General features: G+C 40.8%; 4 protein-coding genes across 6 annotated transcripts in view; 2 read left to right on the top strand and 2 right to left on the bottom strand.

Moving 5' to 3' along the window:
* The window catches only part of nrg2b (neuregulin 2b), a 68,784-nt gene extending 62,662 nt beyond the window's left edge, over window positions 1-6,122 (top strand). For all 3 annotated transcript variants that reach the window (XM_044127429.1, XM_044127428.1, XM_044127427.1), the window contains one exon: window positions 1,192-6,122. In XM_044127429.1, the coding sequence (XP_043983364.1) occupies window positions 1,192-1,671 (480 nt within the window). In that variant the 3' untranslated portion in view covers window positions 1,672-6,122. The remainder of the gene's footprint in view (window positions 1-1,191) is intronic.
* A 1,460-nt stretch (window positions 6,123-7,582) lies between these two features.
* On the top strand, window positions 7,583-11,851 carry si:dkey-160o24.3 (N-acetyllactosaminide beta-1,3-N-acetylglucosaminyltransferase 2). Its single transcript, XM_044127426.1, has 2 exons — window positions 7,583-8,540; window positions 10,284-11,851. Exon 2 carries the CDS (start codon window positions 10,288-10,290, stop codon window positions 11,662-11,664), a length of 1,377 nt encoding a protein of 458 aa, XP_043983361.1. The 5' UTR covers window positions 7,583-8,540; window positions 10,284-10,287; the 3' UTR covers window positions 11,665-11,851.
* Window positions 11,852-14,760: 2,909 nt separating this feature from the next.
* Window positions 14,761-17,757, bottom strand: eif1ad (eukaryotic translation initiation factor 1A domain containing). The gene is made up of 5 exons (XM_044127425.1): window positions 17,581-17,757; window positions 16,347-16,465; window positions 16,147-16,255; window positions 15,279-15,387; window positions 14,761-15,205 (listed from the first exon to the last, which is right to left on the bottom strand). The coding sequence occupies exons 2-5, from the start codon at window positions 16,431-16,433 to the stop codon at window positions 14,974-14,976; spliced, it is 537 nt and encodes a 178-aa protein (XP_043983360.1). The 5' UTR covers window positions 16,434-16,465; window positions 17,581-17,757; the 3' UTR covers window positions 14,761-14,973.
* A 1,267-nt stretch (window positions 17,758-19,024) lies between these two features.
* ctsf (cathepsin F) lies at window positions 19,025-26,521 on the bottom strand. The gene is made up of 14 exons (XM_044127424.1): window positions 26,116-26,521; window positions 25,291-25,401; window positions 24,694-24,775; window positions 24,070-24,131; window positions 23,899-23,971; window positions 22,075-22,188; window positions 21,782-21,930; window positions 21,580-21,676; window positions 21,372-21,452; window positions 21,134-21,253; window positions 20,564-20,628; window positions 20,347-20,437; window positions 20,183-20,241; window positions 19,025-19,630 (listed from the first exon to the last, which is right to left on the bottom strand). The coding sequence occupies exons 1-14, from the start codon at window positions 26,350-26,352 to the stop codon at window positions 19,556-19,558; spliced, it is 1,416 nt and encodes a 471-aa protein (XP_043983359.1). The 5' UTR covers window positions 26,353-26,521; the 3' UTR covers window positions 19,025-19,555.
* Window positions 26,522-26,884: the final 363 nt, after the last annotated feature.

Genomic DNA, 26,884 nt, shown 5'->3' with positions numbered 1-26,884 from the left:
GCCAACTACGGACACGTTCATTCGTGGCTGTTTTCACGTTTATTGCGCTGTTTAAATTAGTCTCGATATTTGCAGTTTTCTGGAGCGCAACGCGAAGCTCGACGTCATTCAGAGGTAATATATTAACTTGACATTAACAAAGACTCAGCGGGACGGATCATCCAGGAAATGATGAACAGGGAGAGACTGACTAAAACTACCTTAATGATGGACAAATTCTGGGATTTATTATGAGTCTCTGCTTATTTCCAACCCCAAATGAGCAACTTCACGTTCAAAAACGAGCCCAAAAAGGCGCAACCCGCCGCTCATTAAATTTGCAACTTTAACTTTTAAAAGATGAAGCCCAAAGCCGTTTATAATAATCGGACTTGGCGACAGAAACTGAAAATAGTTCCAGTTTTTCCACCAACAAAATGCGCATCTCCCTCCATTGTTTACATTTCTGTCGCATAGAGACGTCGGTCACGACAAGACGAGTAGAGGAAATACGATTAAATAACAAAAGAAGATAGTAACGCAAAAATGATTTTGATAAGTAACTGTAATCTGACTATTGTATTTGAAATAGCAACGCGTTATATTATTCGTTACAGAAAAAAGTGGTTGATGTCAGTAACGTCACTGACATCACTGGCCAAAACATCCTCTAAGGGGGGAAACATTTCCACTGATCCCCGCTACACACGCCGCACCCCACAGTACCAACTTTTTCCTAAATCCACAGAGTTGATCGTGTGCGTAAAAGACGTTTCTCTCACATCAGTAGACAGCAAGCAGATAGCTCGGTTTATTTTTTGCGCCTCGTGCTCTGGCGCCCCCCAGGGGAGGCGCGCCTCACACTTTGAAAACCGCCGGTCTATTTCAAAGTGATGGGCCACCAGAGGGCGCTAAGGGCCTCAGACAGTTGGAGGAAAGATGAGGGGAGGGAAAATATGCCAAAATAAAAATACTGACTAAAAAAAATTGTCTAATCATAATTTTGTAATTCTAATTTTTTATGTTATAATCCAAACTATTTCTCAATCATTATTGTAAAATATAAGTTAAATTCATTTACTGAAACGTTATTTGCCATGCTCATCTTTTTTGCTTGGCTGCAAAAGTCAAATGTATGAACCTGCTTTGTTCCTCCGGCTAGCTAGTTTCGTTCTCAGATTTCACTGACTCCTTCCCCTTGTTTCGCATCAGGACGGAAGTTTATACAGGCAGCCCAGACGACCCCGGCGGCCCTACCTGACAGAGAGCACAGGAAGTCTACCGTCCAGCCCCTACCACCTCCCGGACGACGAAGCCTACGAGACGACGCAAGAGTACGCCTCCTCCCGGGAGCCCATCCGGAGCCGGCGCCGGCCGCGGCGCAACCGCCTCAACGGACACACGTCCCAGCGCTCGGCGGGCTTTCGGGACTACAGTTCGCAGAGCTTCAGTCAGTCGGAGGAGGAGGAGGATGAGGAGGAGGAGGACGAGGACGCTGACGGGGAGAGCACGCCTTTCCTCAGTATGCAGAACATGAACATGGACCAGCCGCTGACCGGCTCGGGGTACCGCTCGTCGTCCGGCGCGGACACACGGACTCACCGCGGGCTGAGTCGGCCGAGCGCGCGCAGCAACGGGCAGAGCCGCAGCTCCCAGTCACAGCGCTCCAAAGCCGACAACATGCCCCTTTAAGACTGGACCTCCCCCGACACCCACCCGTAAGGCCCCCGTCCCGTCCCGCCACGACCCCCGCCACCTCACACACCTCCTCTCCTCCCTCCTGCACAGAACCAGTGGACTAGAGACCTGCACCTAGGAGAAATATTTTTATTTTGTATAACAGACAGATATTCTAAACAAATGAAATATTTATTTTCATTTCAGCAAAAATTGTCTACTAGCTAACAGCAAAGACTTTTTTTATAACGGGGGGATATTTATATGTAAGGTTTTTTGATTTACAGCATTATGAGAGATGAAAAAAGGAGAATTACGTGCCAATTTTTTCACAAGTTAGATAAATAGAATAATATTGTGGTGCCTTTTGCTGTATGCTGAAGTCGGAGGTCCCGTTGAGTTTTTGTAGCTTTTCTTATAAAGACTCCTCATTTTTATAGAGACCAACCCTCTTCCTTCCTATTGCTTTGGTTTGGGTTTTTTATTATTATTAATTAATTATTATTATTATTATTTATTGTGTTTCGCTCTGATTTGGGATCTTCCTCTTTTTGAACTGTGATCTGATTATGTCATCATGCAATATCGATTCCTTCTGTGTACAAGGTGTCTGTTTACATGAGTTCGCCCCGCGCGATGGTCCAGCCGGACGTGTAGGGTGGATTCCTCTGATGAACACGCATCTGTCATTAGCGGCGTCCGTGTCTGCTGCCTGTCACTCATCCTGTCGTAGTTTCTGTCGGAAAGAAGGTGCGGTCAGGTGTTGTATGTAGAGGATCGGCGACCTCAGATATCCGTGTAGATGTTCAGGGTTCTGTCATTACATTAGTGCGTGGGTGTGTGTGTGTGTGTGTGCGTGTGAGTGAGAGAGAGAGAGAGAGATTTTCATAAAGCCTAATTTGCGGCCCCTCACCTGACACGTCCGCCGGTCGCCACGCTGCCAGAAGCTCCACTGCACTGTAAGCACCTCCCTCGCGCGAGCCAGGGAGCCGCTCGACCCGAACTGAACCCGACCAGTCCAGTTGTAATATCCAGCCTGACTCTGGCCTCCCGTGGACTGCCTGCCCTTCCCTCGCCCGTTTCCTATGCCAGCAGCTTAGAGCCGCACTGTGTCTCAGGACTTTCCCCATCGCATCACAGCCGAACGACTCGCAGCAGACAGAGCTTCCCCCAACCCCTCCACCGTCCCCGTCATCCCAGTCTCAGATCAGTCCACGCGGCCAGATCCATACCACCGCCCACCCGCACTCACTTCCGTCGAGTTAACAGAAAGAAAGGGGGAAAAAAGGGGGCGCTGAAGTTTGGAACGGGTTTGGAAATTCATAGATATTTTTAAAATTATTATTAATATTCAAAAAGTTGTATGTATGGATATATGTATGTATGTATGTAAGTGAGCACGTGTAGATGTTTTGTCCAAAAATGTTGGAGGTGAAGTTGGAGAATGCCGTTGTGCTGAGGGCACATCCGGGGCCTTGCTAGGAATTCTGCCTCACGCCACCCCCGCACCGAGAGGAAGACGTCATCCCAGCTCCTTACTGCTACAAGTGCAGTTCAGAAAATTACAATTTCATCAAAATGGTTCGCTAGTTCAATTCAAAAAGTGGAACTCATATATTAAGAAGAGCCATTACACACAAAATGACGCATTTCAAGCATTTAGTAGCCTGTTCATTGCCTTCTTGTGCTTCTCCGCTCCGTTAAAATCTCGCTGCGGACCGTTCTCCCGTTTACAAGGTTTACCTCCGGTAGAATTTCTACTGGGCCAATCGGCGAAAAGAATGTGAACGATGACGTTGATTTTGTGCGTCTAGTCTGCCTGTTGTTTTACGTTAGCGACTGCGTAACATTTAAAATGTCAAGAGTCCATGCCTGAACTGAATTTTGGTGATTGTAGCTTAATGCTAGCCTGGTAAGAATAGGCTCCTTGTTCTGTGTTTGCTTCGTACAGAGCTGTGCTACGAAGCCAGATCTTAATCGAGGCGAAATGTGCAGGAAGGTAATGGCTAGGTTAGCTTACAGCTAACGAGGGCCCAAGATGTTGGTTTCCAAAATTAGAATATCACAGAAAACAATTTGAAAATATTTAAAATATAAACATGTTCAGCTCCCTGTCCGCTGTGAAATGTTAAGTCCATGCTAATCTCCGAATAACCTGTTTTGATCCCGCTCTGAATGCTGTTTTAATTGGAATCAAGGGTGTGGAGTTTACAGAGCAGAGCAAGCTACTACCTTGACATTACCATCTCTTTGTGTTATTATTTTTTTCCATATTTAAGGATCAAATACCCACCTAGAAGTTATTCCTCTTAGTAATTAGTGGGCCAGTTAATAGGAAGGTATGGCAAGCTTCCAGTTTCGAGGAGTTTGTCTTGTTTCCATAACGGTTGCACATCTCTATAGACATGGTGTATAAAAGCATTCAGCATCCATCTTTTGCAAATCCAAAGACATTGATGGCAGCCAGTGATCAAATTGTGTATCTCGCATGCAAAGTGATGCAGGAGCGTTGGCATCATGTAGTCATATGCCAATAAAACCAATGTGCAACAGGAGCACTATGTTATGGCCTTCACAGTAAACGTCTGACTTGACAGTTGGCCAGCAACGACCATCAATAAAAACACAAAAGGTGCTGTGCATTTTGCATTTCTCTTTCAAGTCAATGTCCCAGAGTTTGTAGGAAGAGTAGAGAGGCTCAGAATCCACTCTGATTAAGGTCCAGAGTGACGTTCCTGCTGATGTGAGCCCGCTGTTCTTTATCAATTCCAGTCAGTACAGAATGTCTTCCATTCTCATTCATTTTCCCGCAGGACTCACGCCACACTTTAGAAAGGGCTTACAGGGGCAGTAGCCCAGGGCTCCCAACTTTTTTTGGGGTGGTGGTGCCCCCCCCCCCAAAAAAAAATAAAAATTGGGGGCACCCAAGATTTTTGGGGATTTTTAGTTTTGTTTTGTTACTGAATGCATGTTTTGCAGACACTCTACTTTATGTAGAACACGTAGGCCCAAGTTTTATTATTTTTATATTTGAACATTATGAAGTAATAGCAGATTTGTTTGGGAACAACATTGAGTTGTTGGCTAGAAGACGTATTAAACCTATGATTCATCAGTTCATGCCTGCTGGTGTTTAGGACTACCTATTGATTCACTGTAATTTGCATTAGTAATTGAATATTTCCTTATCAGATAGGGTACCAAAACTGTCTCCAGCACAAGGGGCGCACATTCTTGTAAATCCGGCTCCGGGCAGGACTTGGCACGTCCCCCAAACTTCCAGTAGTACCAACACCTGCTTTAGCATCCATGGTACGACTGCACCATGTTACCATATTTCAGATTTTCTTTCAATTGGTTTTATGACATATTCAAACTTTCCTAGAAATATGGTTTTTCATTAGTTATCAAAATCAACAATAACAAAATGGTTGGACTGCATCACTCTAGCTTGGTTTCAGCTATAAATGTGCGCAGAACTCTGTCGATATTTCTGCTAATGTTGGGGGAAAAAAACACCCCACAATTTTGTAATTGCTGTGTTTCCATGAAATGAGAAACACAATTAAAATAACGTGACTAAGCTTGTTCATGTGAGTCGTTAAAAACATGCCACTACTTCCTGTTTTCTTCTTAGTGTTCTGCGCCAGTGGTAACATCCAGTTGTCGATCTCATGACTGGTGTGACGTGAACAGCGTTCCCATCGAGTCACGCCAGTTTTCCAAAAATAAACAAGCTTTGATTCCGTCAAATAAAATAAAAAAATACCCAGAGCTGCAAAGCATTTTATCAAAAAGCTAGAGTTTTTTTGTTTTTGTTTTTTTAAAGGCCTGTTGAGCAAATTTATTTTCAAAATGTGAAATTGCGCAATCATTGGTCGAAGGAAACGCTGCTTCTGACGGACCATATGAGTTCCACTTTTGAATTGATTTGAATGACGTTTGAATTTACTGAGATGCACCTGCTGTTTTTTGGCTTTTCTTTTCCAAACTTCCGCGTGTTTTCGTCACGGTAGTGGGTGGCACAGCTTGGACGTGAATTAAGAGGCGACAAAGCACACTTGTGTGGCGGTGTGTGTGATAATCCAGGTTAACACGTCCTCGGTTGTGATTCCAACATTTTTGATCGCCTGAGCTACTTTTGCTTCGTCATGGCGCCTGACAGGAGTTGTTGTCGCCTGTTGTTTTCCCGCCGTCACGTCTTCCTCTCACCCTCTTAGGACCTTCCGAAAGCAACCAGCGGAGGAATTTAAACCCCTCATCTGGAACACACAGAGCAGCACACTCACATTAGGCCGACCAAAACTCTTCCACCCCTTGGAGACTCTTTTGAGGATGAACGTCACTGTGTCCCATAGAACTCGTTCCCCTGTTTAGGTTCCGTTTTCTTTCCTTCCACAGACGATGCATGGATCAGACATATAGAGTATCTTTAAAAAAATAAAAAAAAAACCGACAAAAAAAAAAACAAGGTGACAAATCCCGCTCGGAATCCCAGTAGAGGTGAATCATTTGGGTATTTTTCCCTCCCCCCCCCACAAAAAACGTTCCGCCTATAGTTCTATCTTATTGTTACTGTAATCAGTCCGGGATTTTACAACGTGGAAAATCAGCAAGTGAGGATAGTGTGCTTCTAGAGCTAGTCGAAATGTTTAACTACTCCTCTCCCCCGTCCCCATCCTCTTTCTCCTCACCCCACACTTCCCCACCCACCTGTCGCATTTACACACACTGACACACACTCAAACTTTAATACACACACACAGAGAGAGAGAGACAGCCCTTCAACGTTTGTTTGTCAAGCAGTTTGTCTTTTTTACCTTAAAATTCCCTCTCCTTTCCCTCACTTCCAGCTCCACCCTTTTCTCTCCCCCCTCCCCTGCATGTCCTAGTGGTACTGGTAGTTGGGTGCATGGAAAAAGCAGCAAGCAAATTGTTTTTCCACTCAGTTAAAAAAAAATAAAAACAGAGAGAAGAATATTAACAATAGACAAGTAAAAAAAAAATGTCAATTTTAAACATCCAGCAATAAATTCCCCTTCTCTTCATGTCCATCATTCTTGGAATATGCTAGGAATTTTTTTGCAAGTTTTATCAAAAACATACTACTTGTAAAAAAGAAAAAAAAAAAGGAAAAAAAAAAAGAAAAATCCAAAATCACCCCTTCATATGGAAAATAAAACTTTATTCCTACAATTTTGAAAACGTCCTGTCATCTTTGCAGAAGTTGCCAAAATGTGATCTTGAGTCTGGGAGAGAAAAAATCAAAAGTTAAGAATGGGGTTCCAGTTTCAAATTGCATCACTAGAGGGCAGTGTTTAGCTTGAGCTTAATCTGAACTGAACTCTTGGTTCATGAAATGTTGGTTACTGAAGTCTACGTTATTTGTATTCTTCTTAGAAATGAACATTTTCAGAACTGTTTGAAAGCCTATAATGGGTAACTGTTCAAGAAGAGTTATCTTATATAGTGCAATTATGCCTGTCGGGTTTTGATTTACGATGATTTTCTTTTGGCTAAGAAGTTTGTTTTCTGATGAAAATCTCACAAGGAGTGAGAGATTTCAGGGAGGGGGAGCAGTTTGGACCCCCCCGGCCCCACTCTGGGAAAAGTCTAGAATTACATTTTCATTGCAACTTTTGATTTTCATTTTAGAAAATGCATGTGGCCAAACTACATCACTTTCTAGTTTTCAGTCAAAAGGTTCACTTTTTCACACTTTATGCTGCAGACGTATTCCAAATTGTATTAAATGAACCCCTTTTCTCAAAATCCTACACACAAAAACACCATCATGACAACGTGGAGAAAAAATGTTTTTGAGATTTTTTTTATGTTATTATTTTTTTCTCATTTATTAAAAATAGAACACCTCATTAAAACGGTCTCAGTAATTACACTCCTGCTGTCAGACGGGGTTTCGAGGAGCACACCAGCATGGATCTTGGCTCCTGCAGATCCCCCTAAATCTCGATCCAAAGCAGTAAATGTGGAAAAGGCACCGCCTCCTGACTTGCAGCACTCAAACAATGTCCTGCAGTTGCGGTTAAAACCTTCTGTTTTGACACCAATAGACCGTCTCAGTCACCGCTACGATGTTCTTGTTCTGGAAATTTCCATGGGCTCGTTTTTTTTCTTTCTACAAGTTTCTACGCAAGTGTCCGAGCGTTTTTTTTGGGGGGTGGGGTACAAACATTCTAAAAATCTGTATTTCCTGATTCCTCTTCGCCCTCCAGAGTGCATGGCTTCAGCGGGAACCTGCTCAACGGGTCGACGTCTCCACAGGAAGACGGGCCCACTCGTTTGGCGGGAATTCAGGTTTCTACAGGAGAAATGCCAACGAGGTGGTTTCTTAAGAAATGCCTCCCAGATTCCTAATTGTAAGCTGCAAGACTCCTTTTACAATTGGATGATGTGATATTTCAATTATTTGATTGCTTTGCCAAGTGCTTTGACCGAATAACACAACCATGCAGAAGCAAATAAAGAGCCTTGCGGCAAAACGCCGTCAATCTTAGAAGCAAAATCCAATAATGCAAGTTTGCTGTAAACTGTGTTTGGAATAAAGACGAGCGGACAGCTGCGACTTCCCCGCCTGCGGTCCAGCTGACGGTTTCACCCTGGGCCGTTAGTGATGGAGACAGAAACCACAGAGCTCTCCTTGCTTTGCGCTGTGGTTTCTGATGGTCAGTGGGTGTATCCATCAGCAGCCTGACAAATTCACATTCATCCAAAGCCGCCTCACAGGTTGGTTTTCAGTTTCGGCTCCGTCGGCCGCACTCCCTGTGAAACACCTCCACCTCACGCCTGCGGCGCCGGTGGGAGCTCTGGCCCCAGTAAACGGATGAGTTTTCACTGAGTGAGGAGGACTCCGCTTGAAACGGGTGAGGAAACTTTCCATTCAGAGGCGCACAAAGTTTGGATCGTCAGATTAGTTAGAAAATACCTCATGAGTGTGTTTTACATTTTTACGGTGCGTGGAGTATTTTTTTTTTTTCTTTTTTAATTTTCGACTTTACACCAACTTTGTGAAATTGAAGGTGTGCCTTTATAGCATAGTGGATGTTACAGGAAAAGTGATGAGGAAAAATCAACTGTGAAATAAAAGTTCTACTCTACTCGTAGCTTTTCCTGCTAAGGTGACTCCAAAATATCACCACACTCTAAATGCGAATTCTCTATTTTGCTACTTTGGTATGTTTTCAGGCTTCTTTGTGTTTTCAGCACTTTGGAAAGATTTACTGTGAAGCTACAGAGCAAAAACAAATTACAGCTATTTTTATTTATTTATTTCCCTTTGGAAATGAAAAAACCACTGAAATCTGCAGCGTAGTATTTGGTTAAATTACACAATTAGTGCTTTAACCACATTCTTCATTTTTCAGGAATGATTCTAGAAACTTAGTCCAACATATTCCCAGTTTTCCAAAGTTGTTTTTTTTTTTTCATATTTTGCCACATTACAATGATGAATCTTAAAGTGTTCTTTTGGGTTTCTGTAACAGGCAGCAGATTGTAGTGAGTAATTGTGAAGAGGAAGTGTAGTGAACAGCTCAATTTAACTCAAAAATGACTTATTTTTCCCAAAGGGAAATTAAATGTTGCAGCTCATATGGTGAAAGCATCCTCAAAGAGGCAGGAAGGATCTGCAGTAGCAGTCAGTATTACAATGTCCCTGAAGATACCTCTGTCTGAAGACAGTGGTCTTCAGACAGGTTCCTGGATGTCATGCTAACATGCTACTTCCAGACAGCAGAGACAATATTCCAAAGTACAACCGTCCTGGATGATATCAGTTGTTGGCTGGCACTGCTGATCTGCCTCCTTTGCTTTTGCCGCTCCTCTTTAAGTCTCTGTCTGGCTGTGTGGTTAGAAAGCCAGTGGACAAGGATCCATTATGGCGGTTATCATAATGGATCCTTGTCTTCAAGCTCTCTGAGGTGATGAAGAGCGCCCCGCGTTGTTTGAAACAAAGAGCTAAGTTATAAAGCGTGAGTGAGGTTTTGAACATCTCATGGAGTGCAGTATATTTCTTCCTGTCACAAACAAACTTTGTTTCAAGTTTGAAACTGCCTGGTCTATAAATGATTTGGGCAGAGCTGGAACTTTATTTGATATTCAAACACACACCAGCACCGCACATGTAAATGGAAACGTGTTGCCCTTGTTCCAAAGGAATAATTTACTTTTCCAAAACTTATGCAGCTGAAAGAAATCTTCAAAAAATATAGTAAAAGTTCAGTGAAAAACTAATTGATATAGTTAAGAACTAACACTTGGTATGGTGTGTTGCAATGGTATGCCTTACTGTAAGAGAGAGTACAGAAAAACAAATGACTATGCACCTAAACTGAAAGGTTTAGCTTAGTTTATCTTTTAGATTAGCTTAGCTTATCTCTTTGTGCTAGACCAGTAAAATTCTAACACATTAAAGTTTTTGGTTGTATAATAAATTGCAAATAAGATCATATGTAATTAATGCTTGCAAAGCAGTGAATTTTTCCAGAATGCGTGTCTAAACATAACATAAATCATGTTATCGTAACACCAAACGAAGGTGAAAGAGTTACTGTCGAAAGAGTCTAACACTTTCTCCAAACTAACACAACTTTTCTATTTATTGTTAGCTGGATGGCACGACGCTGCTGTTGCTTGAGAAATATCTTGATCTGCGTGTGTACACCATGCTGCTGCCTGACCCTGCTCTACATCTACGCCATCGTCACCATTTACCTGCACATGAATTCAATAATGTTGAGACACACCCCCATGGTTTCCCCAAATCTGCCGAGCCCCCATTTTGTAGCCGCAGGTGCTTTGAGCAACGGCAGCAGTCCCTCCGTCCCTAAAACCTTCTGGGAACAAGATCTGCGAAGCGATGCCTTGTGGAACCAGCTCCAACGGCACGTCGACCGCCGTTTCAACCCCATCATCCGCAAAGAAAAGTCCAACACATTGTTAGAACGAAGTAGCTTTAATGAGTCTCTGCTGCTCCAGAGCTACTTTGAAGTTACCGGCATGGACAGCGTGAGGGAGAACTTTGAGAGGCTACCAAAGCAGGTACAAGAATTTGCAAGTAGCATGCACAAGAGGAACTACCCTATCCTCATCCGACCAGATGGAAAGTGTGGAGCTCAGTCAAAGCAGGAGAAGGAGCCTCCGCTGATTCTTCTTGCCATCAAGTCAACGGCGCTAAACTTCAGGAACCGATGGGTCATTCGACAGACTTGGGGTCGGGTCGGATGGGTGGAGGGACAGAGGATCAACAGCAGCGACGGAGATATGGGCGGAGGATACATCCGAAGGGTATTCTTACTGGGCAAAGAAACCCCAGAAGACCTGGGTGTAGACATATCCCATTTACTAAGAGCAGAAAGTAAGCGTTACGGAGACATTCTGCAGTGGGATTTCAAAGACACATTTTTCAACCTGACTTTGAAGGACGTGCTCTTCTGGAGCTGGTTCTCACGCCACTGCGGTAAGCCTCTCTTTGTCTTGAAGGGAGACGATGATGTCTTTGTCAACACCCCAAAGCTGATCAGCTACCTCCAGGATCAGCTAGAGAAGCACAGATCCCGCAACACCCTGCATGAGTTCATGGTCGGCGAGGTGATAGGGTCTGCTTCACCCAATCGAGTGAGGAGATCAAAGTATTTTATCCCAGAGGGTTTCTACAGGGGGCTCTACCCCATGTATGCGGGCGGAGGAGGGGTGGTGTACTCGGGAGAGTTGGCTCGACGCCTGCACAACATCTCTAAAACAATTCACCTGTTTCCTATTGACGACGTCTACGTTGGAATGTGCATGATTCGGCTCAACGCCCATCCCGTCCACCACCCGGCTTTTCTCACCTTCGACTTCACCGAGAAGGAAGAGGCACAGCCGTGTTCGTACCACACCATCCTTCTGGTCCACAAGCGAAACCCTAGAGAAGTAGTCGACCTGTGGGCCGACCTGAAAGACACGAGAGAACAATGTCAGGATGTACCTCTGAGGGGGGTCAAGTAGAAAAAACAAAGCAACACTGCCACCGAGTGTTTAAGCTCAGTTCAGGACTCTTACCAGAAAAAACAATGTTAAAAACAGTTCTGATCCACTGTGACTGCTGCAATGTGTTTTCCACACATTGGAAAACTTTTCGTATGTTGATTGTACTTCCTTTTGGTGGGTTATTAAAGTAATTCCAGGAGTTCCACTGACAATCATGGTTTCTTGAAATTACCTAATCCAGTGTTTCCCAATTCCAGTCCTCGGGGCCCCCGTGCTCTGCATGTTTTAGATGTGCCTCTATACCAGAACAGCTGATTCAAATGATTGCAAGACATCTTCTGCAGCCACCAAGTACTGCAGGAGCCTGTTAATCACCCAAAGATTCAATCCAGGTGCAGAAGGGAAACACCTAAAACATGCAGGCAGGGGGCCCTGAGGACTGGAATTGGGAAACACTGACTAAGTAAATAGATATTTGTGTTGTACCTCTGGAAAGGTCTTTGGATGATCCATCGTAGGAGGTTGGGTTCCATCCAATAACCGGTGGCTTGCCAGTTCGAAACCCCTCCCCTCCATCTCAGTCATTGTGTCTTTGAGCAAGACACTTCATCTGCCAACTGGTGGCGGTCTTCAGCCAATTTTTTCAATTTTTTTCGGAACAACTTGTTCCTTTATTGCACAACCTTTGTGTGAATCACACAAAGGTGATTACTGGTTTTTATATGCTGGCATCATGTATATGCTTTTCCCCATTATTTTTGAATTATTACAGGCTTCTGTACAGAACTGATTTCTTTCTTTTAAAATGTTCAATTAGGTTTCAATTTAGCACTGGCTCTGTAGCTGGAAATTAAGAGTTCAGCGTCAATGACCGTCTGGCCTTAAACTGGACATGGAAAACAATACTCTTTGGTAACTCTTGACACACCGTCCAGGCTGTGTTGCTCATATAAACTGTATGAGTAGCCGCTGCTGTTTGAGTAAATGCAATCAAATAAATGATCTGAACGATTACTGTCCAGTTAAAAATGATACAGAAAAAAACCTTGTGTTTTAAGTGGAATCACGGAGCTTTGTCATGGATTTAATCATTTTCAGCTTCGGAATGAGAAGCTTCAGCGTTTACCTAATACTAGAAAAACATCTGTTAACATGGATTATTAATAACTGTTATTTCATCAAGGGTTTGAATATTTCTATTATTTTACTCATGTATATTCTATATATTCAATGCATTAAAGGTCATAGTTTGCCATCATACTAACTGTAGTTTCTGTGTAACAAATTGTCTACCTCTTGAAGAATGCAGCAGGAGATGCCTGACCACTGTTGAGCTGCGTTTGTTTTGGGGTCGCTGACCTACACTGTTGACTTAGACTTTTAAACATGCATGTTGAACCCAAAGGAGAATAGATGAAGTTTCCTCCTTTCTGCCTTGGAAATAAAACCGTCAACTTTGCCTTGACGTATGTAAAATGTAGGCGCCACAATGTTGGAGAAGTTCCATCTGTAAACCATTAGTTAGAAACTGTTTGTGCTTCTTTTTGTTTTTATGTGCTCAAAGAATAAGAGGGCGACCAAAGCAGACAGAGACTCAGAAACTCCTTTGACACAAGCTGTGTGTTAACTGTGACTTTCTCCAATTGCAATTGCTGTCATAAACTTATACTTTTGCTCTGATGTTTGCCTCCTAGATTAATGTTGCTTTAACACATCAGAGGCTGACATTTGGGGTGAATGTACCAACTGGATTCACTGGTTCAGCTGGATTCACTGGTATTAGGAATCCTCCGAGTCATGGAGAAATACCTCGGTCTTTCAGGCGCGTGTAACAAAACCCACAGCGCCACTGCTTTCTTGCATCATCGTTGATGTTTACATGAGGAATGCTATTTACAAGAGAAGCTAAATTGCTGAGAATAGTAGCAAGATGTAGCATCAGAGGGAATGTCTGCTAAACCTAAATGTGCTGCTGGGTCAGAATTAGCATCACAACCAAACAGCTGAAACTGAGCAGAACGACTGCGTTCATTTGATAATAACAGCAGCTCAGATTAAAAGGCAACAAAGGCATGTTACATCGCCCAGCAGTTCACCACCTATATCATTTTCCATTTTGTCTGTAGTAACTTTATCAATGTATATTTTTTCAAATTGTTTCTAGATATTTTTATATTCGGATATATTTTGTTATCGTGCCATTTTAACAAGTGATACATAGTATCATTTAGCACAATCAAGGAACTTGCTATTGCCAGAAGTAATTTGTGTTGCCTTCAGTTTTAAAAAAATGCTGTACATATCAAATATGACATAAAAGAAATTTGACTTGGTAAATTAGCGCCTAGGTTTAAGCAGCTCCTGCTGTCGCCTTCAGAATGTCACATTTCTCCCTTTTGACATCGTTTTTACCAGCGTCGCACTGAGAAGCGACCCAGCTTCTTATGCTGAGCTCAGCAGATGTGCAGCTCTAACAGGTGTTTGCTAATTGCTGTTGGCTAGTCTGAAGGAGCTGAGTGGTGGAGGAAATATGTAAAGCTACAAAAAAGATTTTTTTTTTTTTACATTATATTGCCCTTTTTAAATCCCCCAATTTAGTCTGGTTATTTTGAAGACACCATATTTTAAATGTAACACGATTCCTAACAACCAGGATCACTGATCAAACCAAAGTAACTGAACGGACTCCTGTTGGTAAACACCATTTATTGAAGCAATATAGCCATGACATACAGTAAATCATAGAAAATCATTTTGAGCAATTGGCTATAAAAGTAACTACAGGACATTTCCCTGTGTAGGACAAATTAAGTTGGCCCTAATCATCTAGTGGCAGGCGGCTCCTTGTTGAAGCTTGACAAAACAAAACAGGAGAACGGCAAAGGGGCAGACCAACTATCAAGCTGACAAATGTTTATTTCAGTAAAACATTGTTTACACTTTTTATTGATTTATTTATCCCACTGAAGCAGTAACTGGAGATTAAATAAATTATTTACTCTATTGTTGCAGTCGCAGTTTAGGGCTGTTGTAGGAACCGACCTGAAAAAATGAGGTTTAAAAGTTTTACCGGGAATTTAGAAGGAAAGACAGAAACATATCTGGTGCTTCTTCTAGCCGTATTTAAGTTTCACTGGAACGTTTTAGATTGGTTTTGGTAGAAACAGCAACAATTAGGTTCACTGAAGGAGCCCAGCCACTCCAGCCCTCGGCTGTTCTCTCACAGCTGGCCTGCAGAGGGAGCCGTTGCACAAGAACAAACATTTGAAATCATCGTGGAGTCAAGATCAGTCGGAGAGTCACTGGATCTTCCCAGCTCACAAGCTGCTATGATCCATTTTCTGTCCTTTTCTCCTCCTCCTCGTCTTCTTCCTCCTCAGTGTCGTCCTCATCTTCACTCTCACTGTACTGGTAGTTACAGCGGTTTGTGTTCACAAAGAGGTCACTGTCGTCGTCATCGGAGTCGCTTCCTTCCTCTTCATCATCTCTCCCTTCCACCTCCTCTTTCTTGCTGCTCGTCTTGTCCTGCGATGACTGCTCCTCCATAAAACCCTCGGGCCTTAAAGGAGACACTCTGTGGTTTAGGAGGTTTCCACTGCTCTCCTTCTGAGGGAGTTTAGGGTTCTACTTACCAGAGTTGCTGTTTCTGCAGGTACTGAATGTGATCTTTGTAGAGAATGAAGCTGATCTCTGCCTTCACCTTCTCCCCTTCTTCAATAGGATCCACGAGGACATAATCACCTGAGAAACAGAATGTAATTATCCAGGAAATTCATCTATTAAAAAAAAGGATTCAAGGCAAATATGAACTTACAGTGATCATAATTTAACTTATTAACACAATATAGGATAATCCCCTGTAATACCCATATCACCAAAGCAAGATATAGCTGGATTTTGGTTACAAAAGTGCATAAAATTTTGTTGATATTTTGCTAATGTTGGATACACAATTTTCACAATTGGCTTCAACCCAGCTCAATTTTTTTTTTTTTTTTTTTGTGGAAATTGTGTCTTTTCGAAATTGCTGCGTTTCCATTGGGCGGTTTTATTTTCTGAACTAATTTGCGCAATTATATCATTGCTGGAAAGGCGTCTTATGTTAAAACACAGGCATGTCTGCTGATCGTCATCATTTTTTAACATACCAGTTTCGCTCCAGTAAAGAAAACTGGGTCGCTATTACCAACAGATATTTATTTCCATCATTACGGCATTTGTTTCTGGACAGGGAGGAAGTTGGTCCTGGGTTCTTGTGTCATGTGACAGAGATAGTGGTGTCAGTAGTGTGAATGTTTCCTTGAAGATGTTGAAAAGGTAGTAAGATATATATAATGTTGATAAATATCGGCCATGACAACAATATTATCGGATATCGATATTGGCCCAGAGCTAGAATGAGTATATTTAAACACAAATCCCCCCATTAGACATCTTTAAATACTCATGAAGGGCTCAGTGACTTCATTTCCAGAAAAATAATCCTACTCTAGAAATCACCTCTCTTGATCCAGATGTTCTTGCGGAACTTGGTGGGCATGCTAACCAGGAACGTCTCGCCCTGAGCCGTGACCGTTTCGTGGAGGTTGTTACCGCGGCTACCAGTCACCTGTTAGAGTGTGCAGGTGGAGAAAGAAGATAGGAAATGGTTAAAACGTCCTCCTGAGTGTGGTTTCTGACCTGCACATTAATATGTTTACCTTCACAATCTGCTGGTTCTCCGTGGGAGTGATGAAGTCTCCCAGAACTTCCTTCACAACATGTTTGCGTTTAGTGGCCTGTGACATTTTAAGTTATGGGTAGCAGTTTCCTTCGCCAGCTCGAGGACAAAACAGAGAAGAAAAAAGAAATGAAAAAAAAAGTCAGAATAGATTCTGTACTTGTTCTGCAGACACTTTAGCACACTTTGTCAAACTCTTAATTCTCAGGAGGGAAAAACAAAATCAGTACAACTCAGAGGTCGTGTTAACGGAATATTTCCCAGCGGGTGAAGTGCTTGGAAATTAACTGGAGTCGTTTCATTTAATTTATTACAAGTTATTGGGACCCCAGTCAGTGGTTTTGGTCACTATGGAGAGAAATGTAGGCGCATTTATCTGCTTTATGTGTGATGGGATCTGGATTCACGATTCAACCAGGTGAATATTAATTGAACCACATAAAATTACGGCTAATATAATTATATTTTGACGGGTAAAAATAGTACATGACCAATTTTTTTAAATGCTGTGAGTCAAAACGACAGAGAACAAAAAGTCTAGCGTGACCTCTGGTACAAATAGAGATGGGCATAACTGTATGATTTATAAGATAACAGAAAGCAAATTTTAGAAATGAGTCATGTTGAAATACTACTACTGATAAGTAAGGGTGGGCGATATGGTCTTTAGAGTTTTATTAAGATATTTACGATATTATTGTGACGACAATAAAGGTGACGACAAAACTATTTGTCACGTCTCTTAGGTAACTATATTGCTGCCACTGCAAGGGACAACATTCGTGGGGCAACAAACACAAGTACTGACAATTTGCACATGGCAGGTAAAAAATAAAATCAGTTTGACACACCGATAAATTAATAGACACGTTGACTTAAAGAAAAGCTAGATAACTACGTTTGGAAACTCTTAATTAAATGTTTTTAAATTAAACGGATATCCTTTCATAGTCCGCAAATTGCCTGATTTCAGAACGTTGTTACACCTGGAAACATTGCTGCCCATTAACCAAACTTAGTTAGCTATCCCATATCAAAGTGTCGACAACAACAAAAAGTTACAAAGGCGATTTAAAAAAGCAAACACACTGGAAATGCGGTCATATTCTTAATACCATACATAATTTATTAATTATACGAAGAACTTAGCTTGATATGCTAGTACTGCTAACACTGGCTATGTTGAAAGCTATTGCTTGTATTTCCGCTCCTACCTTGAATACTAAGACAAAAGTCTCGTTTCAAAACGAAGTATGTTTCCTAACAGCGACAAACAGGGGAGCAGAAAAGCTGAACAGAATAACAGCGCCTTTTCTATCAATGAATATGCCACACGCTATCGCGTTTTCTGAAAACACCAGAAACAAACGTCTCACTTCCGGTGTTAACGTGTTTTTTACTTTCAAAGTAAAAGCCCCATGATTTTATTTACCTTCGTTTTATTAAAACTTTGCTCTTTTGTTACATGCTTTTCTGATAATTATGAGTACATTAACATGAAAATTTAATACAATAGTAATATATTGTGCTCCATTTAAATGTTAAACATTATTGGGAGCTGGGAAACAATTACTTTTATTTTACAGGTGTCTTTCTGCGGAAGGAAGGTTCATCTGTTTCCTGGGTTACTTTGCATTATGGGATTTGCATTTCTTTCAGAAATCAGAGCAATGTTCAAGATCACCAACATTTAAATGCTTGTAAGATGCAAATAAGAATACCATTGGGTTCCAGAACGGGTGCTGGGTCTTCCGAGTCCAAACGCAGAAATGTTAAGTTAATTTGTCTGTACTGTATAGATGTGGGTAGTAAATACTTAAAAATTACCCCAGTAAATTTTGGGTACAAGAATACTTTTAGAAGTAGTTTTTACTACACCATACTTCTTACTTTTGCGTGAGTAATGTTATTATGAAGCATTTCTTCTTCTATTTGAGTAAAATAGATACTCAGGCCTTTACTGAATAAAGAACAAACATATCTTTTAACCAAAATGCAACAAACACAGATCTACCATTGATGTGAAAGGCAGACATCTTGTTTGCAGACAAGCTTAGTTGTGCTGATGTAATTTTGTATCTGCTAATGGGACATTTGGAGATTAAGTGAAGATTCAGTAAACACCATATACCGTCACTGAAAATACTTTTCCTTATTCTGTGGATTACCTGCTGTATTAGTGTCCTAAGATTTGTATTTAAAAAAAATAGTTTTGCATTTCTTCTGCTTGAATTTGTTGTTTTGTAATTATGTTATTTGTATTCATTTGTACTCAAATACCAAAATTTGCACATAACTTCATATACTTGTTTCTCTTCCTACATAGTTTTTAAATGTTAAATCACATGGTATGATCAGTTACTTTGAGTAGTCTCTTCACAGAATACTTTTTTTCTTGAGTAATTTATTGCAAAGCTACTTTTTACATTTACTGCAAGTATGTGAATGCATATGTGAGTGTGTGTATGCATGGCTGTGTGTGTGTGTGCATATTGCCTTGTGATGGGCTGGCAACCTGATAGTGCCTCAAGTCCAAGAACAGCTAGAGACAGACACCATATAGACTGGGTATAGATGATGGATGGATGATAATAATTCATTGTGTCTGTTCATGATTCTAAATGTCTAAGCAAAGTGATTTATTTTGGACACTGCATGAACTTTTTCTGAATTCCCACATTTTATTCAAACATCGTTTTTTGTTTTTTTTTCCACTCTCACAGCAGTTGTTATTGGAGTTTAATAGTCCTATGCAAACCTTTCATTGGAAACAGAAATCTCAATTAATACCATTAGCACAACAACTAGTAACAGAACTTAAAAAAAAAAAATACTGAGTAGACATGGTCTTAGTTTCACAATACCTCGAGCACAAGCACGTTTATTGCTAGTAGAGATGAGTTACAACCAATACTGCCTCTGCCGAAACAACGGAATAAAATGTGCAAACGAAATCCAACTTCAAATTATAGCAAAGTTTCACAGTAACATCGAAGCTAACATCAGTAGAGCTGGTCTGACAGAGTAGACTGACATGAGGTGGGAGGAATGACGGAAGAATACAGCAAATGGTTTAACGGAACATTGTTAGAACTTGGAAGTGTCTTCATTTGGATCCTCATGCAGTTTTTCCCTGTGCTTTTTGTGAGCTGATGTAGTTGTACCAGATACAACATGCTATCATGAAGACTAGTTGACAACAGCTGAAGAGCACATCTTGTTGATTCCGCATGCATTGGATCCCCTGTAAAGGTAGTAGTAACCCTGCAGAAGAGACAAACACAATACAGAAAATAACATATTCTAGTTTGATGCATTATGACATTAAGCAGAGTTACATTTACACCAGACCTTGACATATTTACAACACGGTACTGGCTTCATTTATTGGTAAAAGAAGCTTAAAAAGCCTTGAAATAAATTGAAATTTCATTGCACTGGCATTACCTCGCACTGAAAAAAAATCAGTAAAAAGAAAAAAACCAGGATGATAAGGTAAATTATATAATTAACCATTGCGAGTGATGCTGGTACTTGCAAAATAGTGCCACTATAATTGTGCGCTAAGAGAAATTAACTATGATGGAATAATTTGTTATTTGCATCAGGTTGTAAATATTAATTTATATGAAGCAAGCCGACCGGAATTCAGCGCTAAAATATTGTCCGATAAGGAAATTGGGGCTGATTTATCGGTGCACCTGCAAAACAATATAAATGTAGGATTCTACACATCTGCCAGCATATCTGCATTCCTGTATCCTATATTTAACTTGAGTCAAATAAAGCTAGTGGTAGATGTTGTTATTCTTGTACCTCCTCTCCATAGTCCTCCCCCCAGCTGTTTTTGATGGCCCAGAATGGGATGCCATTCCCTGAAAGAACAACAGCATGGTGAAAACAGTTTCAAATACCCTGAATCACAAACTAATATCAATAGATGTCATTAAACTACGATTGGGGAGGAGTAATTTACTCACGTTCGCCATATCCCACCAGCAGCACGGCGTGGTCGATCATCCACGGATTGCAGAAGATCTTCATTGGGTGACTAACACCCTTTCTATAGAACTACAGGAACAAAACAGACAACAGTAACTGTAAAGGCAAATTTTGCTCTTTGATAATACAGGGAAAAAATAGTCCAAGTTGCATCAGACCAAACAGAGAAACGAAATGAAGAAGTAAAGTACTCGCCTGCATTGCAAAGGCATTCAGAGCGACAGAGATTGGTCCTTTCTCTGCCAACCAAGCAGCAATTTCTGAGAAGAACAAGAATAAAGCAGTAAAATATTTGCCTGTATAATGACACTTTGATGCCCTACTCGCAGAATATTGACTCTGTTACGATATGGACTTGCAGTTTTATCACAATATTTTGTGGTACTATTGTGATAACGATAAAAGTGAAAATAACAACGGTTTGTGAATTTCTTCTTCCTTCGACTGTATGTTGCAGCAATTATAGCCCCCCAAACCTAAATAATGCTCTTGAAAAAACATTGCCATTTTGGGATATGCTTCTTTAAGACACCAGTCACGTAAAGAAGTATGATTTGTATCACTGAACAGTAACTATTTTCAAATTTATTAGTATTTATTGATGTTTTTATTGAACAAAGAGCGAAGAAAAGAGCAGAACTACAAAAGTAGTTATCATTAATTGGAATTTATTGTGACAGCAACAAATCAAAATTCTCACCACGATAAGAAATTTATCGCAATAAATGATAAACGATGCGATAAATGCCCACCCCCATAGCTTACCTTTTTCGTCTTTGGAAATCTCCAGCGAGCTGTTGATGTAGGCAGCCACCTTCCTGTCAGTGAAATCACACGTCTGCTTGTGTCCTTTGTAGGAGTAATCTGTTTCTGTCTCCAGGCCGCCTTAATAGCACAGGAGAGACAAACATACATAAATATATATATACATATGACATAAGCTTATATAAACTTAAATCTTCCCTTTTCTGTTTGTTACTGTTCCCCTGAAGCTGTTCCTTACCCAGCTTTTCAATAGCTTCATAAGCGTTGGACGGCAGCCCACCTCTGCATGCCTGGTCCAGTCCATCACAGTCAACCAGCTCTGCATAGGAGAGTGTGTATGATCCATTGATTTAACGGAAAACTGACTGATTAAATCAATCAATCAATCAGATTTCGAAGACATCAGTGGTGAGCTTTTTCAGTCAGAATCTGTGAGGACGAATTACCCTGCTCTGAAAGTGACAGCAAAGTCCCATTTTTCAGGAACCACTGGCCCTCGATGTTTCCCGTGACAGAAAACGCCCAGCAAGATCCACACATGCCCTACCAAACACACACAATGAGGGTTCAAAAGTATCCCTGCGCCGCATCAATTTATTCCCAACAGGGTATAATGACACTGTTATTAACTCTTCTGCTTGGCATCACCTGGTTCTTCACAGGACTAACGGCTCCATGATCCCTCCAGTCCCAGCTGCCAGGGGCGGGGCCTTTGGCAGTGGGGGCAGGTTTCATTGGACGATGAAGAGTCCACTGACTGAGAAGAGGATTCAGGTACGTGGAACGAAACTCCTCCTCTGGACGAAAACAAATGGCGAGAATACAAAGCTGAAACGTTTGCGATACCGGAAAAAAGTCAAGTTGACGCAGAGCTGCAATGTTAAAAGCAGAAGACACATTTCCTCGTTGGGAATAACCGGACGGCGCACGGTTGCACGCACCGGTTAGGTCGCTGAACTTGGTAACACCGTACTCAGCTGAACCTTGATCCAAAGACTGGAGCTTCTCGGCCGTTTTCAGGTTCTCATGAAAGATCCGTAGACGTCTGTCAGCCTCTGTCGTGGAAACACGCACAAAGACAATATTTAACATCCCAACATGCAATGTCAGATTAATACTTCATATGATTTCTGTCCATCACTTTTTTCTAACAAACCTTTCTAAATACAACCCAACAAATGTTTGTCATCTTCTTTGATTAGCACTTAAGGTAAGCTAATTATTGTCCAAATTGAGCCCAGAAATCGAAGTTTGAGATCTGACTCCTTTTAGCTTCTATGTCTTGGCTAAAAATCTACAGTAATTAAACTTTACTGTTGCTCCATGCTCCTTTTCCATTAAACATATGTATTCTGTTTAGGGCTGGACGATCTGGCTTAAAACCATATCACAATATTAGGGTTTCATAACGGTCGATAACGATAATTATCTATTAGTTTTTTGTTTTACATATCTGAAATACTGCCAACTGGTGACGTGGCCTTTCTTGTTTCATCCAGTTTCCTCTGGATGTGTTGTACTCACTTTCTTCCTTCACTCCTGGCTGTTGTTTTCCATTTTTAAGCAGTTATGTGGCACGGTGGAAAAGCCTGATATCGCTGCTGCTCAAGGTCCTCAACAGGTTGTTGCTAGGTAACCAAAGAGTAAGTGAGTTTGTTGATGCCACCAACATTATAGCTGGTTGTGAAAGGCTGAGCAGCGAAAGCCTTTCCTCCGCTTTCATCTCCCAGAATGCTGTTTGGTTCTGGATCGGAGGTCAGTGAAATTATTGTATATTGTATCGGACATATTGTCTACAGACACTGATCAAGTATTTATCACAATATATAACGTTATTGATGTATTGCTCTTATCAAACAGTGGAGAAAATAGTAAAAATAGCATTTACAATTATGTCAGCTTTTTTTTAACATCATTCATTGAAATTTATCGAGACGACAATAAATCAGAGTTCTTTTCATTAGACATTTTTACAGAAAATTATAAACGATACGATAAATGCCCACAGCTAACTCAGCGGTCAAGAAAATGTGGTTAATCACAGTTGGTGCGAAATTTTATAAAGTGGATAACTAGTTTTCAAATAGTGCCAAGTTAATTTGGATCAACTTTTTCCTCTTAAAAAAAGTAAAACATTGTTTGAAAACTACTTTTAATAATTTCTCTTAATAAGATTATTTTGATCCTTTAGGCTTTGCGTGTTTAACTTTTTCACAGCATTCTACATATACATGGAACTGAATGTGGGCTGACTTGTGAGAGTGTTTTCCCTTCAGGGTGAACACAATGAGCTGCAAGCACAAAAGGTTCAGTGTTTGTGCACCAGAATGTGACTCTGTGTGTGTGTGTGTGTGTGTGTGTGTGTGTGTGTGTGTGTGTGTGTGTGTGTGTGTGTGTGTGTGCGTTTGTTTCTAATACCTTGTGGGGACCATTGTCATGACCTATACTACGTTGTGGGGACCCACTGCTAATTGTGGGGACCGAAGCCTGGTCCCCACAAGGGGAAACGCTGTTTTTGGGTCAGGGGTCAGATTTAGGACTATGGTGTGAATTGAGTTTTGGTTAGGGTTAGGGTAAAGGTATGTAATGGTTAAGGTTAGGATAAGGGTAAGGGTAAGGTTTAGGCTGTAGAAATGAATGGAAGTCAATGGAAAGTCTCCACAAAGATAGCCAAGCAAACATGTGTGGGTGTGTGTGTGTGTGTGTGTGCGTGGCTGTGTGTGTGTGCAGGTGCTGGATTGTGTGAGTGTGTGCAAACCGCTCACCTTCCTGGCTGCTGTAGACCTTATTGTATTTAACTATGAATTCTTTGAACTGGCCCAGCAGCTCCACGGACTCCTACCACAGAGAGAACAAAGAGAATAAACGACTTCTGGGGCATGCAGCAAAATACTGAACAGGCCCTCACTAAGCTGCTTTTTTTCCCTTTTTTTTACCTCTGAGGGCTGGACGGTGGATTGATTCTCCGCCTTGCTGGGCTGTTCTGAGGCTGGACCGACTGAAACGAGGAGAGTATATTAGGCGATAAACACATGCTTCAGTTTCACATTGTTAAGTGTAGATTTATTTTAAAATCAACAGCACTAAGTAGCAGTAATGGAAGCTTTAGCAAGGTGGACGCTAACATTAGACATTGACACATCACCCTTTACCTAATTTATCTCATTGATCCTGGTTATGTAACATGAAGGTCAGATTGAACAAACAAGACCATGCTGAAAATATGAATCAGGGTGATTTTTTTTGTTTATCAGTTTAATGTTAATGTGGATCACCTGATATTGCAATTAGCCTAAGAATACTTTAGTCAGAGAAAAAAAAGACCTGTGTATGTAATTTTGTTTTGCTCTGTTTCCAGTTTTTGTTGTTGCTTGATGTAGGAAAACAGGTCTTCTTTGTGCATTAGATGTTGGATCTCAATGAGACAACATGCATAAATAAATACATGAAAATATATAAAGAAATGAAAGAAATAAGATGAATTAATAAAACTTTAAAAAAAGGAAAGATGAGGTCTATAAGAAAGAGCGATCTGCTCGTCTGGTTGCTGACTGACCGACCTTTAGGCTGGCACTTCTGTTTGAGGAGGGTGGTGGTGGCCTGCCAGGGAATGTCCCACACTTCGAACACGCACACTTCAGTCTGATTCACAAAAACACACCAGAACAAAAAACAACAGACATTAATATCATCAGAATCATGTGTTTGTTCATGTCCTGGAAATGCTAAAAATAAGGAAACAAGAGGAAGTTGCTTGTCTGTCTTCATCTCTTCACACAAACTTTACAACTTACTTCAGTCAAGGGTATATGTGCGTGTGTGCTTCACTTTGATTTATTTTTTTTTTATTTTCCTTTTAAATTTTCTGTCATAACTGGATTGTAGAAGCATATATATATATATATATATATATAAGCATATATATATATATATATATATATATATATATATATATATATATATATATATATATATATACACAACAAGAGTTGCACAACCATGCAGTTACAGCCAGTCATGTCAGAAGACTAGATCAGTGCTGACATTTCTGCCTGAACAAACACGAGGCACTGCTGCAACATTAAACAACACAATCAGTTAGACATTTGGTATCCATTCCATAAAGCTGGGAACTTTCTGTCACTCTCACAGCGTACCTTAAGTTTTTGAGGCTCAGGATAGAAGTCACAGGTCCTGAGCATGGCAGCTTTCTTACACTGAGTGTTGCTCAGTTCCAGTGTTAAGGTGTAGCGGATTCCCTTCACCAGCTGAAAAACAGATGAAAATGTAGAATTTGCAAGAAAGAAATGTAGTTCTCCACAAAAAGGATTTAGAAACCGACTGATGTTGGGGCTGCGCAATTTACTGCAAAATTAGTCAATGCGATATCAGTGTTGCATGAACTACTTCTTAAAATACAAAATGTGTCTGCTATTGGACTCCAAAATGTAAGAAAAAAAAAAAAGATGCCAGGCAGTAATATTTATTTATTTATGTAGTCATTCATTCAGACATAAGTTCTTGAGAACGGTAAACATTTTTTAGCAAAAAAATAAAAAATAAAAATGTTATTTTAGGAATATGGCTTCTCTGGTGGTGGTGTGTCGATGATGCGCTGATAAATCGACGCTTCCGGTTAAGAAAAGTCGCTTTTAAGAATTGAAGTTTTACACTAATAGTACGTCTATTTCACTTCATTTAATGGGTAATTATTATAATCATAATTATATATCTTTGAAATAAACATATTCTTTAGGAAATATACATTAGCATTTGTTCTGTACTATGAAGTTTGTGCTTTTATTTTGAAATTATGGATTTATTTTTCCGTCTAGACCTCACTTATGTTAATATGATGCAGGGTTAATAATCGTTGTAAACACAGACATTTAATAATACTGAACAGACTCTTAAATGATTAAAAGCACTGATAAGACACATTAATTTAAACAATGAAGAAATTATTGCTTTTAAGTCTTAACCTGTTTAGTGGCAGAGACGAACCGGCTGACTCGGCGGAGGTGCATAGCGTTGGAGCCCCGGTTGTATCGCTCCTCCGCGAAAACCAGAACCTTCTTCAGGTCCGGGTCGGACTCATGAAGCCGGATAGGAGAACCGGGAGGCCCGAACAGAGGCCGGTCGAGGTCTTCACCCAACCCGAGCACCGAGACCAGGGCCCAGCAGAGGATTAGAGGACAGTAATGGACTCCGACCCTCATTTTGACTCCTGAGCGCTGACAGAAAGAAAAAGGACCAGCGTTCAGTTTGCGCTGGATTTAAAAGCGCTCTGTTTGTTTTCCCCAGAATTCAAAATCAATATCGGGTTAACTGCGGCGATTGCACAAACGAGTTGCTCTTGTTGCCAAACAAACTAGACTGCATGTGGGAGGAGCCTGCGAGATTTAACAAGAGGATTTTGTTAAAGAAAAAACCACCAGGGGGCGATAGAGAGCCTCAGAAAGTTGGAGAGAAGGAAAGGGGAAAAAACCCGGAATTTTTATTTGTTTCCATAAACAATGTGGGATTTACAAGGTGTTTATGAGTCATTTTTCAACAAATTATATACCCAATAATTTATTTACAGTGTATGAGACAGTTACATCTGCGATCTGCAATATTTGCAAATTTTAGGAATATATTTCTTGAAAAAACAATTGATCGGGAGTGAACTCAAAGTTCTGAAGTGGTTCAAGGTATTAACGAGTTATGAATTAGTTACTCATTTAATTTCAAATTGAACTAGCTAAATTT

Source organism: Gambusia affinis, linkage group LG09 (genome assembly GCF_019740435.1).
Source record: "Gambusia affinis linkage group LG09, SWU_Gaff_1.0, whole genome shotgun sequence".
NCBI classification, from domain to species: Eukaryota; Metazoa; Chordata; class Actinopteri; order Cyprinodontiformes; family Poeciliidae; genus Gambusia; species Gambusia affinis.
This window is presented reverse-complemented; position numbering and strand designations above follow the sequence as displayed.